This window comes from Calliphora vicina, chromosome 5, assembly GCF_958450345.1.
Source record: "Calliphora vicina chromosome 5, idCalVici1.1, whole genome shotgun sequence".
Taxonomy (NCBI): Eukaryota; Metazoa; Arthropoda; class Insecta; order Diptera; family Calliphoridae; genus Calliphora; species Calliphora vicina.
The window spans coordinates 108,852,992-108,872,773 of record NC_088784.1 but is presented as its reverse complement, the minus strand read 5'-3'; the positions used below and the strand labels follow the sequence as shown (position 1 = coordinate 108,872,773).

The following is a 19,782-nucleotide window of genomic DNA, read 5'->3' as shown; positions in this document are numbered from 1 at the left end:
TTTTAATAGCAACCGAACCGGGTCTATAGCAGATATATAGATGTATGAATCATGTATGTAAGTTATTTGTGGGATACGGAAAGTTGTTTTCAAGATACATACGGACATGGCTATATCGACTCCACAATTACAAAAGGAACAACATAAATATATTTATATATAACTTTGACATTCGTGGTGAAGGGTATATAAACAAGCGAAAAATCTAAATGCTAAATAAACGTTTTTTTTTAGCTTTGAGAAAAATTTGATTGTTTTTTCTACACTTTAGAGACGATATAATTTTGTTTGCAGGTATTGTTTTTACAATAATATAAACAATTCTAAATGGAGTTACAGGCAAGTTTCTCAATTAATTGTTTAGTGTTACATAAACATCTGCAGGTTACAGTATCAAAATTTTGTCTAAATTTGTTTGAACAAATAAAAAAGAAAAGTTTTTAATAATTTATACCGTTTATTTTAAATTTTTTATTAATAAATTATTTCGTTATAAGTGTCTGTCTTGTTCTTAATAATCTTAAAAGTGTGACTTAATATGTTCGTTTGATTTTTGTTTCAGTAATTGTTTGTTCTTTAAATAAATTTAGAAAGGGTTAACTGTAACAGCATAATGATTAAAAAAATATGGTTATTTGGAAGAATTAAACTATAATGGGAGGTAAAATATAAAATAAAAAAAATTGTTGATATCATTTAAGTAAATGTTAAGTTGTTTGATCTAACTACAAATGATGAAAAGATTTGGAAAATGAGAAGAAATTTGAAATATTTATAAACCACCACCAGAGCGATCTACACTAATTTTTTGTTTAAGTTGAGCAGCTTCGTGCTTTTGTTCTTCCAATTCAGCCATACGAGCGAAACGGGAATAGGCAACATCGCCAGTCTTAATGGCAGACATCATCTGAAAATGTTATTTTATTTAACCACTCAGTAATATTTGAAATATAGATTTTAATTAAATGAATAAATAGATGATTACCTGTAAATATTCATCAAGTTCAACTTGACCGTTCATGTTTGTATCGATTTCCTTTAAGATTTCATGCAATTGTTCTCCGGAAATATCACCATCACCAAAGCTCTGTTGAGAGTTATGTGTTATCAGTAAAAATATAAAGGAATTTATTCAAAAATATATCATTTACCTTAAGGGCTCTGCGTATGTCATTAATGGAAACATAACCCTTCTTGTCTTTGTCAATAAGTTGGAAACGTTTGATGTATGTTTGGATTTCATCCTTTGACAATTTAATGGGAATTCTCTCCTTAGAAGCACGATTAACCATGTGACCCATTTCATTAGCTAAGAACTCGTTTGCTGATTTTAGTTGTTTCTGCGTTCGAAATATTTGAAGTTTAAATTAGTGTTTATTTTCGATTATTATTGTTTTTGTTTCTATAAATACCTCTTTTTCATCTTTGGACCATTTCAATTCCTCACCCATAATATCGATAATAACGGGCAAAGCTTCCTGGGCAGCTTGTACATTGAGGAAAGCCAAACGTAAACGACGTGCAATCATATCGACAGCATTGCAGGCATATTCTCTAACGCCATAGCGAATTTCGGCATCAATGTAAGGAAATTCTGGATGAATGCGATTGCCGATTATCGGCCAACGTTTGCCAGTTAAGGAAGCCATTTTGGCAACGGCAAAAGCACGATCACCATATGATTTGGCCAAGTGTTGGGCGACTTCGCATTCCAAACCAAAATCTTGTACCAAACGTATATACATGGTAGGTGTCCAGCCTTGACCACCCTCAATCTTCAGCAACGATGTTACCGCTTCGTTACGCTCCGGTTTCAAATTACAAGCTGCGAGAAAAAAATATCAGTCATTCATTGCATCCAATACAAATTTAATTAAAATATCTTTTCTTCTAATTTAAGGCGACTATATAAAATGGCATGACCAACTCAAAACTGATCGCAAACATTTTGAAATCACATAATAGGTACATTCTTTCTTTGTTAAATGCTAAATTCGTTTACGCACCTTTGATAGCGGCATCAAGAGTATGCTCGGCCATAGCCCTGTATGTTGTCCACTTTCCGCCAGCGATTGTTATTAAATTGGAAGGACTAACGTGAACAATGTGATTACGAGCCAATGATTGTGTATCTTCCTTGTTTGGATCGGAGACGAGCGGACGTATACCACTCCAGGCCGATAGAACGTCTCCACGTCTTACCTCAACATCAGCATTGAGGTAGTTTTTGATTTCATTCAAAATGAATTGAATTTCGTCTTCAGTGGGCTTAGGGTTGTGTGTTATTTCGCATGGCAAATCTGTGGTGCCAGCAATTGTCTGCCTTTGCCAGGGCAAGAAGAAAATAACACGACCATCCGAGGTCGAGGGATCCAAGAGACCCATCTGGTCGGGACTGTAATAACCTGGCAGTACAATGTGTACACCCGAACTGGGGCAACAAATGGTCTTGACGGTGGGATCATCCATTTTGCGTATAGAGTCCGTGAAAGGACCGGTGGCATTAATAATACATTTCGCCTTGACGGTAAATTCCTTGCCGGAAATATGATCCTTTACTTTAGCACCGCACAAGACTTGCTTGCCGCTACCATCGTCTTTCTTTAACAGTTGCAATACTTCAACATGGTTACAAACCGTGGCACCATGGCGAGCCGCAGTCAAAGCTACAGCCAAACACATACGAGCATCATCTTGTTGACCTGGAAACCAAATTAACAATTGTTAAGTATTACATATTTATTTCCAATAATGTATGTGCGATTACTTACCATCATAATAAACGAGGGCACCACAAAGTTTGTCTTTTTTCAACATTGGAAATAGTTCCAAAGCTTCTGCTTTCGACAGCAAATATGAACTCTTGACATTACGATCACCAGCTACTAAATCGTAACATTTAATGCCTACCCAGTAGTACGGTACTTGCCACCATCTATTGGAATCATGAAAAGACAGCAGAAAATATATATTGTTAAACACATTATTCTAGATATTTAAGCAATTGCAGAAACTTTACTGATAAACGGGCAGCATAATAGGCAATGGATGAGCTAAATGAGGAGCTGCCTCTAGCATTGAGGCCCTTTCTTGTAAGGCTTCCTTAACCATACGATATTGTTCATAATCTAACTACAATAAGCAACAAAAATACACAAATAAACGGATTAGATTACAAAATGAAAATTTAGCATATTTTCTTCTACACTGTCAACATTCGAGAGAGTTCGATTAACAAATGTCCGTTTACTTACGCCTAATATAGCCTTTTGTAAATAGCGTACACCACCGTGAATCAATTTAGTCGATCTAGACGATGTACCGCTGGCAAAATCATCCAGTTCAACCATGGCTGTTTTTAAACCTCTCGTTACTGAATCCAAAGCACAACCAGCACCTGTAGCACCACCGCCAATAATAAGTACATCATACTCCTCGCCACTTTGTAAAGCCTTCATTTGCTCAGCACGTGAAACCAAAGTACGCTTACGCTTTGGTGGTCTCTTCATTTCAGCGCTGACCTAAAAATATTTGTAAAAAAAATATATGTATATCATATATATCGGCATACTGTTCGAATGTTTTTTAGCATTTACTAACCGTGTGTGTAGAATTCATACGATCTAAGCTCCATGTTGCCAATACAGAACCAATTGCAGCACTTAGCGTTGTAACGCCAACTTTATAAAATGTCGATGCCATAATTCAATCTAAAAAAAAATATGGTTTTTATTAGTTTCCTTTTCAAATCAAAAATCCTTGAAATAATTTTTGTAAATTTATTTTATCTTTGCTGGGTAAACCAAATTTTTGAAATCGACAAATAATTTACAAAGCTAAATTAAAGTTCCCGAAATTGCTAAAATATGAGCCTTTTCGGCAAAAAAAAACCTTTTCACAAAGACCTCTAATTTGAGCAAGGAGAGCAAATTCCATCCCCCAAGGTCCTTCCCACTAAGCCCTATCGTACATACACATATCAAAGAACACAGAAAAAACATAGGTTTTTGATTTTGGTTCTTCCGATTTTTATCATATTCGGTAAACACATACTCTTCGGGGTCCTTTGAACATTTCCATTTTTATTCTTTTAAATTTCGAAAACAAATTGAGGTTTGTGTATCTGTAAATATTCGTATCTTATGAAGCTCATGTCGGATTTGGTTGATTTAAGATAAAATATTTGAAATACTTTATAGCCTCTTTGGACAATTTAATTAAAAACAAGTGAGCTCTTATATACCCTTCACCAAATTATACTTTAAAATAAAAATTTTAAATATTTTTAGGTAAATAAAATTTAAAATTTTTTTTCCAAAAATTTTTTTTTTAATTATTAGTGAAAAAAAATGTATAACAAAACAAATTTTTGGGAAAAATAATAAATTCGGTTTAAAAAATATTTTTCCCGATTTTGACCCATTGTATGTCCAACTTACTATGGCCTTATCTACGTCATTAGATATCCATATTGTCCATATTAATGACTTAGTAAACCAGATATAGATAAAAAAAATAGGCCAAAAATCGAGGTTGTCCTGTTTTTTTTTTCCTTATATTTTAGCCTTTTGAGGGCTGATTTTCTCGATTTTAAATAGCCACCCAACCTTATATTTTAGCCATTTGAGAACTGATTTTCTCGATTTTAAATAGCCACCCAGCGGGTTGATTTCAACTTACAGAAAATGTAGAAATTACAAACGGAATGCCACTCATGGCTGCCTTATAAGGCCCACTTACTTAATATAGACATAAATCACACGACCTAATTTCATGGCGATAGGTCCATAATTGTGTCATAGCTCCCATATAAGGCCCACTTCCTAAAATCACTTTAATGAGTATAAATCTATTAAAAGTTTTGGAATCCAAATATATTTTAACAAAAATAGTGGCGATCGGTCCACAATTGCTCATAGCTCCCATATAGGCCCACTTCCGAAAATCGATCACGAATATAAATTATTGAAATTTAAAAAAAATTGTTTCTGCTCATTTACTTAGTGTTTTTCTTTGTCAAATGATTTTTTGTTGTTAGTATCGAAAAAATCTATGAATACTCGTATAATCGAATCATGCAATTTGCAACAAATCACTACGAATCTGTTTTATCTGCACAGAAATAATACTGTAACTTTAAAAAGAAAATTTCCGAAATTTGTCGACATAAATTTCCCGCGATTTTGAAAAAAAATATTCCCGCGATTTTGAAAAAAATATTCCCGCTAAAATTGTTCCTATTAGGAACCCTAGTACTTAGGGATAACTATAATTCATCAATTTATTTTCTCTTTTTACCCAAAATTTCATTATAAAAATCAATTTTTAAAAGTTCTCAGATAATGTACGGATGTACATTAATAAATACTATAGTATATGTAGGCGCGGATCCAGGCGAGGATGAAAAATAGGAAATTCCTCCCATTCCCACCGAAAAGTTTTAATAAAAAAAGGACAATGTAAAATAGATTTAACTTTTTTTTCCCTCCAAATGGTTGACCTTTATACCGGTGCCTGACTATATGACTATATTCTGTCAGGATTACGTCTATTGAAATCAAATAAAATATGCGTCTTTAGAATAAATTACAAAGAGGTAAAATAAATTACCAAACGATTATAAATCTGTGGGACTAAAAATTAGTTATAAAATGTTGTTTCTATTGTGGTGTACATACATACATATGTATAGTTTATCCACTTATTTTATATTTACTTAAATTGTTTAAATTTGAATTGTATTTGATCATCACTTTGAATATAATCATGTTATTTATTGTTTAATTTTATTTGTTATAGTAATCACCAGGGAAACCGGAAATATGCTCTAAAAAAAGTGTTTTAGGCGCTTTAAATATGCAGTAAAAACTTTAAAATATGCTCTTAAAATTTAAAAAATATGCTCTTAAAAAAACAAACTTTTACATAATTTTTAACCAAAAAAAATTTACTTAAATTTTCAAATAAAAATCGTTGTCTATTGGATCTGAAAACATTTTTATACATAGAAAATGTTCTTTCGACATCAACTGATGTTACAGGAGCAAATTTAAAAGACAATATTTCTTTAACACTTAGAACGGTTAAGTTTGAATTAGAACTAAAATTTGATATTTAGATGGAGCTATTATTAAAATAGTGCTTATTTTATATTAAAACAAGTAAGAGAGCTGTTTACGTAGAATTTATAATGCCTTTATTTTAATATCCCTCAGTGTGTGGAGAAAGATTTACAACTGAGCTTACTCGTTATTTATAATTTTAATTATCTATCTCTACTCCTTTTGAGAACATGAAATGTAACATAGGTTTAGTTAACACTTTCATCTCGTTAAGAAAGGTTGGTATAAAACACAAAAATAAATATAATTTGTTACCCCCGCTAAACCCAGTGTTTTTTCTTTTTTTTGGCAAAAAATATTTTCCACATTCTACCCCCGACATTTTGGTCCAATCGAACCGGATTGGAAAGTGAAAATATTTTAGACAAATATTTTAATTTCAGAGTGGAATATTGATAAAATTAACCCCGTGGAAATTCACAGAATAAACCCCCCAATTTGTTTTATGAATATTGGATTGCTGAAGATATACACCTTTGGTATTATAAAACAAATATCACCTTTAACTCTACATTAAAGTAAGTGTTAATCAATAATTTACAAAGTGCTAACAAAATATTATGATATAAAGTGCAAAAACAAATTTACTTATACAGTTATTATTTTGCTTGCGAACAAAATATCCCCCTTAAACTCAAACGATTTCCACAAAAAACAAAAATTAAATTCTTCGGATTAAAAACATAGAAATATCTGCTAACATAAGTCTGTAAATATAATATCAATTGTGTCTATACAAATACTTCTAGATTTGTAACAGTGATCGTTCGCAACCTAAAGTTGTAAATGTAAACAACATATAATAAAAAATAATAATATCAAAAAGCTTTAACTTCAAACAGTGCCCAACCAAAAGTTGTACAAGCGAACATATATAAGAGAGCCGTATTTTACTACGCTCAGTTCATACCAAACCCAACTTGAGGTTGTAAGCTAGTATAAACAGAGAGCAGTTTTAACAAGAATATATGTATGTTCAAACCTCATACAACAAGAATCTGTACATAAAACAAAAGGAAAAGAAAAACAAAACAATCTTTATTTACATACATACATATTTGTATCTGTTACAAGTGAATATCTAAATAATTTTATAAATAATGTTATATCTCTTACTGCACTGATATACCAACGAACAATTTTTCTTAAATAGTTTTTTGATACACGAACATCTTTCAAAACCATTTAAATGAAATAAAACCAATTTTTAAAAGAAACAAAAATAAAAATACATGCTAATAAAAAAAAAAAAAATGTTTTAATTAAAAAATTAAATTCAAAAATATTAATTTAGTTAAATTTAATATAAAGGAAATCGAATTGAAATGAAAATATAAAACTTACTCAAAAATTATAAAAAATAATTATATACATATATAAATTTGTTTTGTTTTTTTGGTTTATTCCTATTCCAATCCCTAACCAATCACATATCGTTTTTAATTGCATTTTGTTGCTTTATTTTCACCCAAATACGGATATAAGTTTTTACATCCCGTTTTGTAATTAATCACTATTAAATTATTAGTAGGTTATAAAATCTTTCGTTTTTACTCAATTTCTGTGATTTCGCCATGTCTATACTAGACTCATTTATTCGCGCTTCTGACCGCGTCGTAGAATTTCAAGCCTATTTTGAAAGACTTCCTGCTGATCTTCATTCCGTTCACACTTTGGAGGTTCAAAAGGATGAGATTGTCCGTCTCTGGTCTGATTTTAGGACATGTTATGATGACATTTTAAATAAATTTAATGAATTAGAGGAAGAAGTTCAGGTTGAAACTTTAAAATCTCGTTTCTATTCAACATTCGAAGCACATGTCAAGGTTTTGTCAAAATCGAACGAACTTCTAGATGGCCTTTGTCAGAAAGCTAGTCCCATTACTACTCCAAACCCCCTTACCATTTCTCCTGTTGATGCTACGCCTAATATTTCTTTGCCTCCCTGTGACACTGAGGTATTTCATGGAGATTACCAATCATGGCCAACGTTTCGTGACATGTTCACGGCGTTATACCGAAATAGCACTCGATTATCTAAAGTGGAGAAGATGTGTCACTTAATAAAGAAGACCCAGGGAGAGGCTCGTGACTTACTTAAGACTTGCCCTATAACTAATGACGGTTTTGACATGGCTTGGCAAAATTTAGTCAATCGATACGAAAATAAACGGATACTAATCAATGCTCAGCTAAAAACACTTTTTAATATATCCCCCATTTCTAAGGAAACCGGCAGCAATATAAGGCGTATACAACGTACAATCAATGATTGTGTTAAGAATCTTACCCTTCTCCAAATTGATACAGGAAATTGGGACATCATTTTTATATATATTTGCTCAACATGTCTACCAGAAATCACTCTCAATTTATGGGAACAATCGCTACCGAACAGCACAGAGTTGCCAACGTGGCAGCAAATGGATAGTTTTTTGACATCTCGATTCCAAACGCTAGAGTCTGTGGCTGATATACGTTCTACTTTTGCTAGTCCTAATAATTCCAATAATTACAAAAGTTCTAATTCGAAAAATCATAATTCGTCAGACCAGAAAAAACTAAAAAGTTATCGCACCAGTGTTTCTATCGATAACAAAGGGAAATGTTCAATATGTACTGATGTACACCCTCTTAGACTCTGTCCTAATTTTCTCGGAATGTCCGTTGAGGAACGTTTTTCAATCGTTAAGAAACAAAAGCGATGTACAAATTGTCTAGGAACTTCACACGAATTTAAGAAGTGTAGAAGCCAATATGTTTGTCAAATATGCAAACAAAAGCATCATACTTTGCTTCATCGCACTGAGAATTCTAACCCCCCAGAAACCACTCGAACCGTGGCTTTACCCCCAAATTCAAATCCTATAAATTCTCGTGTAGTTAACCCCCCTCAAGCATCGTGTTTAAACACCAATCCATCTACTTCTGCTGAAGCTGCCGCCCAAATGCGTCAAACGTATACTACACAAATACAGTCCACTTCGAACTCCACAATTTTACTAGGAACTGCTCTTATCGACATTTACTCAAATGATCTTAAATATACCGTTCGGGCCTTAATAGATTCAGCATCTGAAGCTACATTTATTTCTAAGAAGCTTAAAAATAAGCTTTCTTTAAAAACTCGACAATCACAAACTGAAGTTCACGGTCTGAATGATGCATTGACTGCTACCTCGACTAAACTGTGCTACATCCGAATCGGTTCACCCATTGATAGCTCCTTTGAAACATATGCAGATGCACTTGTCGTTAAAAAACTCACAGGTCAACTCCCTTATTATCCGTTATCAGCCCTTAAGGATAGCGAATTTGCAGATTTGAAAATGGCAGATACATATTTACATAAATGCTCAGAAATTGACATACTACTCGGATGTGATGTATACCCCAAAATTATAAAAAATGGTTTGCGATGGGACAACAATCGGAATTTGATCGCACAACATACCGTCTTCGGATGGATTGTTACGGGAAAACTTGTCACAGGAAATCGCATTCCCTCTGTATCAACCTATTTTAATGGAATCGCTTTGAATAACCAACTACAGAAATTCTGGGAACTTGAGGAAGTTCCAAAGAAGAGTCGACTTTCTGATGAAGATCTTCATTGTGAAGAGGTGTACAAGTCCACAACGTATCGAACGGAGAAGGGTCGCTTCGTGGTTTTGCTCCCATTTCGACGTGAATATCCTGAAAATATGAACATTGGCTCCTCTCGTCACATTGCCTTATCCCAGTTTATCAGAAGCGAATCTCGTTTAATAAAAAACCCCCCGCTGAAAGCGGAATATGATCGTGTCATTTCTGAATACGCATCCCTAAACCAAATGGTCAATGTAACCCCATCGAATACCAACAACAATTATTACTTACCCCACCATGCAGTTCTTAAACCCGACAGTACTACCACGAAGTTACGTGTAGTATTTAATGCTTCTAGCCCCTCATCAAACGGTAATAGTCTTAATGATATACTCTATCCTGGTCCTGTATTACAGTCAGATTTAACTATACTAATGTTGCGGTGGAGGCTATTCAGATACGTTTTCAATGCAGACATTGAGAAGATGTATCGTCAGATACTAGTGGATCCATCACATACTCGTTTTCAGAGAATTATTTTCCGAAATTCGCCTCAAGACCATCCACTGGATTTTGAGCTAAATACAGTAACATTTGGCGTAAACTGTGCCCCATATCTGGCCATCCGTACCCTGATTGAATTAGCCAAAGTATGTGAAGAAACAAAACCTGCAGTCTCAGATATTCTCCGCAACAATATGTACGTAGATGATGTATTAACCGGCGCTCATACACTCTCTGCTGCATTAAAGGCGAGAGATGAGCTTATTGAAGTTCTTCAGTCTGCTGGATTCTCTCTCCGCAAATGGACTGCAAACAATGACTATTTACTGAAAGGTATTTCTCCCGATCATCTCTTAGATGCAGAGTTCCTGAAACTGTCAGACTCTAGCACCACAAAAACTTTAGGTTTGCGTTGGAATGCAGGAAGAGATCATTTTTATTTTCAATTAAAGAACTCTCCTGATCGAACTTCAATCACAAAAAGATCTGTTTTGTCCGAAATCGCCAAACTATTTGACCCCGCCGGTTGGCTTGCCCCCAAAATAATAGTAGCAAAAATGATAATGCAACAAATTTGGAAGGATGAAACTAACTGGGATGAAGATATTAAACAAGCAACTTTACTTCAGTGGCAGACATTTCTAGATGACTACGAAAGTATAGAACATATCAAAATTCCTCGATTCGTTGACTTTGATCCATCTTTTTCCATTGAGTTGCACGGTTTCTGCGATGCTTCCGAGAAAGCCTATGCTGCAACTTTGTACATACGGGCAGAAAATTCAGGTTATGTTTCCTCTCATCTTCTAGTCGCTAAAACAAAAGTCGCTCCTGTAAAGTTCGTTTCTCTTCCCAGAAAAGAACTTTGTGGTGCTGAATTGATGGCTAACATGATTGAATCCATTCAATCTCAACTCAATCTTAAAAATTATAATCTATTTCTGTGGACCGATTCAACTATAGTTTTGGCGTGGTTGCAAAAACCCCCTAATAAGTGGAAAACCTTCGTTGAAAACAGGGTTTCTTCCATCATCGAAAAGGTGGGGAGAGAATCTTGGTCTCATGTTGATTCCAAAAGTAATCCCGCCGATTTGGCTTCTCGTGGACTCACTGTTTCACAACTTATGACTAATGATTTATGGTGGCATGGTCCTTCGTGGCTCAGACTTCCTCGAAACCAATGGCCAAGATCTTCAGCGTCTTGTTTTTCTACCGAAGAAGAAGCAAAAGTTGTTCGAGTTCATGTGACTCAACTTCATAATACCGATTTTTTAAAAGATTTTTCAGATTTTCCCAAGGCAATGCGTATAGTTTGTCGGATATTTCGTTTTTATTACAGATGCAACAGAAGATTACGTCATAATCTAGTCACAACTGACGAATTCACACGAACGGAACTTGAACATGCCAAATCACGTATGGTAATTGCCTGCCAAAAGTTATACTTTGAAAATGAATATAGCTTACTATCTCAAGGCCTTGAAATCCCCAGAAAAAGTCACATTTTAACCCTTAATCCCTTTTTAGATTCCGTCGGCATTATGAGAATTAACGGCCGTTTATCAAACTCCCCTACCTTAACTTACGATGAAAGGTTTCCAATACTATTGCCTTATCATGGATCCTACACCAGGCTGTTTTTAACATATCTGCACAAATATTCGATTCACGGTCAAAATGCTCTCTTGTATAGGTTAATGCGAATCTACTACTACGTAATTAAACTAAAAGTTTTGATAAAAACTATACTATCACAATGTCGAACTTGCGTAATTCAAAAGCATCAGAAGAGTCAGCAAATAATGGCTGCATTACCCCCCGAGAGGACTACACTTTCTCGTCCATTTACCAACACTGGTGTCGACTTTGCTGGACCCTTCGATATAAAAACATATGCAGGTCGTGGTTGCAAGGTCACGAAAGGATATGTTTTGGTTTTCGTGTGCTTTGCAACAAAAGCAATTCATCTCGAGGCTACGAGTGAAATTTCCACTCAGGCGTTTTTAGCTGCATTTGCACGATTTTTCTCTCGCCGGGGATCCCCAAGTGCTATATATTCTGATAATGGTACTGCCTTTGTCGGCGCTTCCCATATACTGGACACTGACAAGACTCAGTTCGTATCACTATTACGTAAGATGTTGCTAGATAAACACAGTTTTGCTTTACTAGAATGGCACTTCATCCCGCCAGGTGCGCCTCATATGGGAGGCCTTTGGGAGGCAGGTGTGAAAAGTTTTAAGGTGCACCTTAAACGAGTTTCTTGTAATCAGAGTTTCACATTCGAAGAATTTTCTACTATGCTAGCCCGAATCGAAGCATGTCTGAACTCTAGACCACTCAGCCCAATTAGCGAAAACCCCGCCGATATCTGTGCACTTACCCCCGGTCATTTCCTAATTGGAAACCCGTTGTTATCACCCCCAGAACCCGACCTATCAAACCATTCATTGACCTACGTTAATCGTTGGCAAAAATTGAAAATTCTACACCACCACTTTGCCCAAAGGTGGAAAGAGGAGTATCTCAAGGAGCTACACAAGCGTTTTAAATGGAAATACCCCCAGCGTGACTACGCTATCGGCGACCTTGTCGTTATAAGGAAAGATAATCTTACTCCTAATCAGTGGCGGCTTGGTCGCATTGAAAACGTTATTCGGGGTAAAGATAACAGAGTCAGAGTCGCCGAAATTCGAACTGCCAATGGCATCGTAATAAGGCCTATTGTCAAATTAGTTTTACTCCCCAACCCTGAACAACACTAATAATGCCTTTTATATCTATTTACAGCCAATACAATGCCACGTCATCATCGAAGAAGCCCATCACCACTAGAAGAGAGCAATAGCATTCGTAACGTACGCAATTCTCGTCATTATCAAAATTCCTATGATTGTCGCATATGCAACAAAGACCACCCGCTTCGAAAATGTCTCAAGTTTAAAAGGATGAATGTCACGGAAAAAATAAAGATGGTTAAACGACACAGGTACTGTGAAAATTGTCTCGGACACTCTCACTCGGTTAACCGCTGCCGAAACACCGATCGCTGTCGTCAATGTGGAAGTAGACACCACACATTACTACACCGTCATAAACGTCTGCGTGAGAATAAACATTCATCTCAACCCTCGTCAACACAAACCTGCTCCAGTCTTTGCACTGTTACTCTCCTACCTACCGTCACTGTGAAAATTCAACTTGGAGAAGATTGGGGCAATGTTAGAGGAATTCTTAATCCATGTGTTGAGACAAGCTCTATAGCTGAATTTTTAGTAGAACGCTACAAAATGTCTGTGGAGATAATTGGCGAAGATCGATGGTGTAAAATTGAAATAAGACCACGCTTTGATGATGCCCCTATATTTGGTATTACTGCAAGGGTAGATAAAAACTTACCACGCAAACAACCAAAGGAAAACATTGACGAAAGAGTTGTCTCGCTATATACCAATCTACGTCTGGCAGATCCTAGTTTCTGTAAAAATATTGATATTAACATCGTTCTTGGCGCTGATGTTTATCCGCGCCTCATAAAACCTAGTATTCAGCCAGAATCGGTGGGATCCCCAATGGCCCAAGACACTGTTCTAGGCTGGATAATCATTGGCAAATTCGGGGTGTAAAGGGATGCTGTTTTCTTTTATTTTTTATACTTCTGCATTTTGTTGTATGTTATATTTTTACCTCTATCAAAACTGAATTTTTTCACTGAAATTGTTATTTAAATAATACCTCAATCATTTATTTGTACTCAAAAATTTTTATAGCTACTCATGTAACCTTTTTTCTGAATTATAAAAAAAAAAAAAAAAAAACTGAATTATAAGAAGTTTCCGGTTGCCTCATGTTGCCATATAGCAAGGGGGCCGGGATGTTTACGTAGAATTTATAATGCCTTTATTTTAATATCCCTCAGTGTGTGGAGAAAGATTTACAACTGAGCTTACTCGTTATTTATAATTTTAATTATCTATCTCTACTCCTTTTGAGAACATGAAATGTAACATAGGTTTAGTTAACACTTTCATCTCGTTAAGAAAGGTTGGTATAAAACACAAAAATAAATATAATTTGTTACCCCCGCTAAACCCAGTGTTTTTTCTTTTTTTTGGCAAAAAATATTTTCCACATTCTACCCCCGACAAGAGCTATATTCGGCTGTGCCGAATCTTATATACCATTCACCTAATTATACTTCAAAATAAAAAATTTAAATATTTTTAGGTGAACAAAATTTTTTTTCAGTTTTTTCATTTTTTGGATAAAAATTTTTTTCCAATTGTTATTTTAAATTTTAAAAAAAAAATTTTTTGTTTTTTAAATTTTTTTTTGGTGAAAAGCCAAAAACCTGTAAAAACCTGTAACACAACAGCGAAAAATAAGTAAGACAAAATTTGTTTTTGATAAACTCAAAATATGCTATTAAACAGTAAAATATGCTCTAAAAACGCAAAATATGACATAAATATGCTCTTAAAACAAATATATGCAAAAATATGTATTTAAGGGTAAAATATGCAAAAATATGCACTAACAAATCGATGCCAAAATTCTTAAATAGTTCTGAAACGTGTAAATATCTTATCCATGTGCTCATTAGACTCACCAGAAAAAACATGCATTTGCATATTTTGGTTTCCCTGGTAATCACAAACAAAAAAATGTTACAAACTTTGTTATGCTCTTGAAGCAGCCATATAATTTGTAATTAACTACATCCATATGTATCTTGTGGAATTGGTTTATATTTATTTATAAAACATATAACTAAAACTCGCACATTTTGTTTAGCAAACAAATAACCACAAACAAGAATAGCAGCATTTCGAAAAAGAAAAAAACACTAGAAATCTGTTGAATATAAATAATATTGAGTCATCGAACAAATGACATGAATCTTTCAAACCAGGAATTTCGATTTTAATGAGTAAAATGAACTTCTAATTAACAAACATCAGAATGAAACAACTTATAACATAATAATAGCCATAACAAATACACTGATTTCACTGCTTTTATAATTAAACTAACATTTATATGCATACATTTCTATTAACAACCTTTACTTACAATTATTTATTTAAGTAAAAACTTATCGAAATAAATAATTTCTTTTTTTTAAATATTTTCTTGATTAACTAACTTTTTACACCTTTTTTGTTATTGTAAATTTGTATATTTATTTTACATTGAATTAAAGTATCTATGGGAAGCTAAAAAAAAGCTACTTCTACAATTGTTTTTTATACACTAAAACTGAGGAATGCGTAAATTCTCTCAAAATACTTTTATTTTTGCTGAAATACATTTAAAATTAACAAAGAGACGAACGACATTTATACACGGTTATTAATGGATATATGTATGTATATACAAAACATTTCTCCTCTCATCTGTTCTATGGGTTTCTCTCTAAATTCTATTATATAGCTGTGTATAAATGTTAGGGTGTTTTTCGGTATTATTTCATTTTTGTTGTTGTTGTTTTTTTTTTTGCATTGGAATTATTCCAATAGAAGTGCATTATAATGACAGATAATAGGAGAGGGAGGGTGGAGAGTGCTGTGTTACATCGAAACACTACTAAAACTAAATATTGTGTGATGCAACAATTGTAATAGAAAACAACTGAATAGTTTTTTGAAATAAAATATACAGGGTAATTAAACAAATATGGAGATAATATAGTGTGTGTATCACAGATTGTTGTAGTTATTGACGATTTCTAAACATATGTATCTAAGCCTTAGATAAATACATGCAATTTTTAAGAAAATTATAGAAGAGCCCCTAAAGTTTTTGGAAAACTTAGAAGGTGGTTAATTCTTGGAATATATATTGTCAAAGTTGACTTTCTTGTGTATGAAACCCTGATTTGGACTGAACTTTTTTGAATTATCACAAATAAATAATAGACTTGAGCCAGAATTCATTAACCCAAATCCGTTAGACAATTCTTCCTGATTTCGAAACAAGGTTTCACGATATATTGTATGCTTTATGCGATATCAAGCATGTCCACAATTTTACAATTTTAATGAATATTGTTTGTGGACTTTATACGGGAATAATTTCCGATCTTGGCAGTATGATATTGGTATTTATAAAAGTTATCTGTATCGATTTTTATCAGAGATTTGAAAACCATACATATTTCAGCATTTATCAGGACTAAATTAATATGTACCATCAAAAAAGAAAAAAAAAAAAAAGAGTATATGCTAAAATCAATAACACAATAATTTGTCATGTACATTTTCAGAAAACTTTATGCAAAAGTTCTTTCAATCAATCATAAGCTGATGAATTGTGTCGCCTAGTCTGTGGAAGATAATTTGTCGCATTTGTAATTCTTGTTTATTCCCTGTAGTCTGCCTAGAACCATATGTCTCTATGACAACACGCTTTCTCTATCGACAATTGTACTAGTTAAAATGTCGACAACTTTCCTCAATAGGTTTCCATTGTTTTTTACTGTATTTGAATAAAATCACTCAAGTTTTTATAGTTTTTTTTACTAATACATTCTCACCTCTTAGCATCTATGTTTTATTGGATGTGTTTTGTAAATAAATTTTTATTGCCAATAAATTTATAAATAATATAGTGAAGATTTCTTATACTTATTTCATTTCGCTAGTGATGAAAATTTCTCAAAATAATTCTCAAATTCGAAAATTTTTAAATTTTGCCAAAAACCTATGAACTTAATTTTTAAACTTTTCCCAAAGTTTTGTTGATAAAATAATATTTTTGTTTAGCATGTTCCGAAAGAAACTATTAAATGTGAAATTTGAAATAGATTTCGACCGGTAGAAGATAATTATTATCTTAGTTTGTCATTCCGTTTGTAATTTCTACTGTTATTTCTATTGTTATATATTCTGGATTGTTACAGATAGCGGTGTCGATATAACCATGTCCGTCTGTCCGTATTTAAAATCGGGAAAATCGGTCCATAAATGGCTGAGTTATAAGAAAGAAACTAGGACAACCTCGATTTTTGACCTATTTTTGATATATATCTGGATTACTAAGTCATTAATATTGACAATATGGATATATAATGATAGATATTTCAAAGACCTTTGCAACCTTTGTATATAACGCCATAGTAAGTCGGACCTACAATGGGTCAAAATCGGGAACAATTATTTTTAACCAAACAAACATTTTTTATAATTAAATTTTTCTCACTAATAAATTAAAAAAAAATTTATATTAAAAAAGGAAGTTGTAACAAAAAAATTACAGAAATAAATATAAATTTTTTTTTTAATTTTTGAAAAAAAAATTAAAATTAATTTTTTTTCAAAATATTTTAAATTTTTATTTGAAAGTTTAATTTGGTGAAGGGTATATAAGATTCGGCACAGCCGAATATAGCTCTCTCACTTGTTTATATTAAAACATTTCGGTTTTGGTGGAGAACTTCCTTTCCAACTAATTTTCTGTTGCATTCCCCAGAAAGAAATTTTATTTTATTAGAAAGCAAAATTTCCATAAATAATTTGTTTTATAAACCTTTGGAATACAAACAAATTTCACTACAAATATGGAGGAAAATGTGAAAAAAGTTTTCATTTGATTCAAAATATCATAAAAAATTGATAAAAGGAAAAATGTCTTATGACAATTGTGCTTAACACCCTGTAATTTTGAAAAAAGCACAGCATAAAAATAGCTTTTTTTTATTCTAATAAAAAAATAGGAAATTCAGCATTAAAAAACACTATACATATTCTATATAATATAATGTTGGCACTCTTTTGAACTGAAACATTATTGTGTCTGTGCGAATGTGTTAAACGCACATTTGTTTTTGTGTGTTTTTTTTATTTATCTTTTTTTTTTGTCCAATATAATTTGAGTATCTAAAAAATCCATGAAAAAACTCACGAATAAAAGATAAACATTTTATAAAATGATTTGTTTTTTTTTTGTTTTTTGTTTAACACTTTTGATTATTTGCTTTAATTTTCTATATTTGTTTTTTAAAATCATGTAATGATTACACAACACATTTTTTTATTTAAATCAAATTGTTTTTTTTCACAATTTTTCTTCAAAATTATTATTTTTTCCACGCTTACCGTTAAGAAATAATTTTTAAATTTTTTAACTATTGATTTTCCTTAAAAAAAGGATGTTATTTGTTAAAGTTCTGTTAATTTTTTGCCAACTAATGTCTCTATAAATACAAAATAATTAGTGTAACCTCTTTAGAAGATAAGATAAAGTGTATTAAATGCAATATCGTATTGTCTTTAGTTTTATGATTTAGTTAAATCACCTTTTTCGTTTTTTATTTATATATTTTTATTTTTTTGTTTGTTTTGTTTTTTATATCGTTTGTAAGTTATTCAGCTAGACATACTGAATTGGCGTGAATTGTGCAACTGCAACTGTGAAATTTTGCTACAACCACCATAGCCTCCTCTTGTGTGTTTGATAAGAGCGCCAATGGCGGCACCCAGTAGAAATTCGTTAACAAAATACTACAACATCATTATCGTCAGTCGTTGTCTTGTCTTGTCATCGCCCTCAACATTATTCTATTCTATTTGCTACTAAAACGTTTAACATCATCATGATTGTGTCCAACTTATGGTCATTATTAACCCGAATCGTATGCTACTTTCTTGGCTAACATGTGAAGGAGTCGTTCGAGTCCAACAGTCGTCGTTGTTGTCGTCTGTCTTTTTTCTAATTATTTATTTATACACATTTTTGTTTAATTCTCTCTAGATAACATATGTTTTGTTTTATTTGAATAGAAACTAGTAGCTTAAAATAAATATATGTACTGTGTTGAAACAATAGCAAAAAATGTATTTGGTATTTCAGCTAATTGACGCTGGCACCTTACCCATAAACAATTTTGTTAAGTCGTGTAATTATTTAAAACGTAAACACATACATTCCCACTATGTGTCCGTGTACACAGTACATTTGTTTTAAATTTGTTTATCTTTTGGTTTTTGGCTTAAAAACTGTAAAGCTGCAATACACAACCAATTTGTTGTTATCACTTTAAGCAATTTTAACCCATTTTTATGAAATAACAAAGATATTTTCTCAAAATTCTAGTATAATTTCTAAAATTTTATTATATTTAGATAAAAAATCAATGGGGTCCTTGCATTATGAAAATATCCGTTTTAGCTAACCACTTTTTGTGTGTGTAAATTGTTTATGGTAACAGCATAAACATTCTGATTATGAATAAGGCTGAGTACATCCACATATCGTTTCAATTGCCTTTGGTGTATTATACATTGAATATTAAGCTTCACCAATATGAAACAAAACGTGGAAAAAGCAAGGGTGATATGTTAAAAATATATAATGAATCATAAAAATTGTTATAAATTAGCATTTTATGTGTGGTCGGAAGTCATCATTTGTAGCAAGTATATTAGGGGAATACATAAAACAATTTACTGTGTACCACGTTATAGGCAATTTTGTACTGCTACAGAAACCAGTTTAAATATTTGTTTTTTATGTATTACAAATAAAATGTGTATTTATCATTTCAAGATAAGTCCCTATTTTAAAAACG

At 32.6% G+C, this 19,782-nt stretch overlaps 1 protein-coding gene and 1 long non-coding RNA gene across 2 annotated transcripts in view; one reads left to right on the top strand and one right to left on the bottom strand.

The window, feature by feature from the left end:
* The window catches only part of LOC135959680 (uncharacterized), a 34,206-nt gene that overhangs the window by 10,832 nt on the left and 3,592 nt on the right, over window positions 1-19,782 (top strand). The gene's annotated exons all lie outside the window — the stretch shown is intronic.
* Window positions 438-18,677, bottom strand: Gpo1 (glycerophosphate oxidase 1). The gene is made up of 10 exons (XM_065511751.1): window positions 18,511-18,677; window positions 3,601-3,710; window positions 3,255-3,521; window positions 3,020-3,132; window positions 2,772-2,935; window positions 2,007-2,702; window positions 1,413-1,825; window positions 1,152-1,340; window positions 986-1,087; window positions 438-907 (listed from the first exon to the last, which is right to left on the bottom strand). The coding sequence occupies exons 2-10, from the start codon at window positions 3,700-3,702 to the stop codon at window positions 773-775; spliced, it is 2,181 nt and encodes a 726-aa protein (XP_065367823.1). The 5' UTR covers window positions 3,703-3,710; window positions 18,511-18,677; the 3' UTR covers window positions 438-772.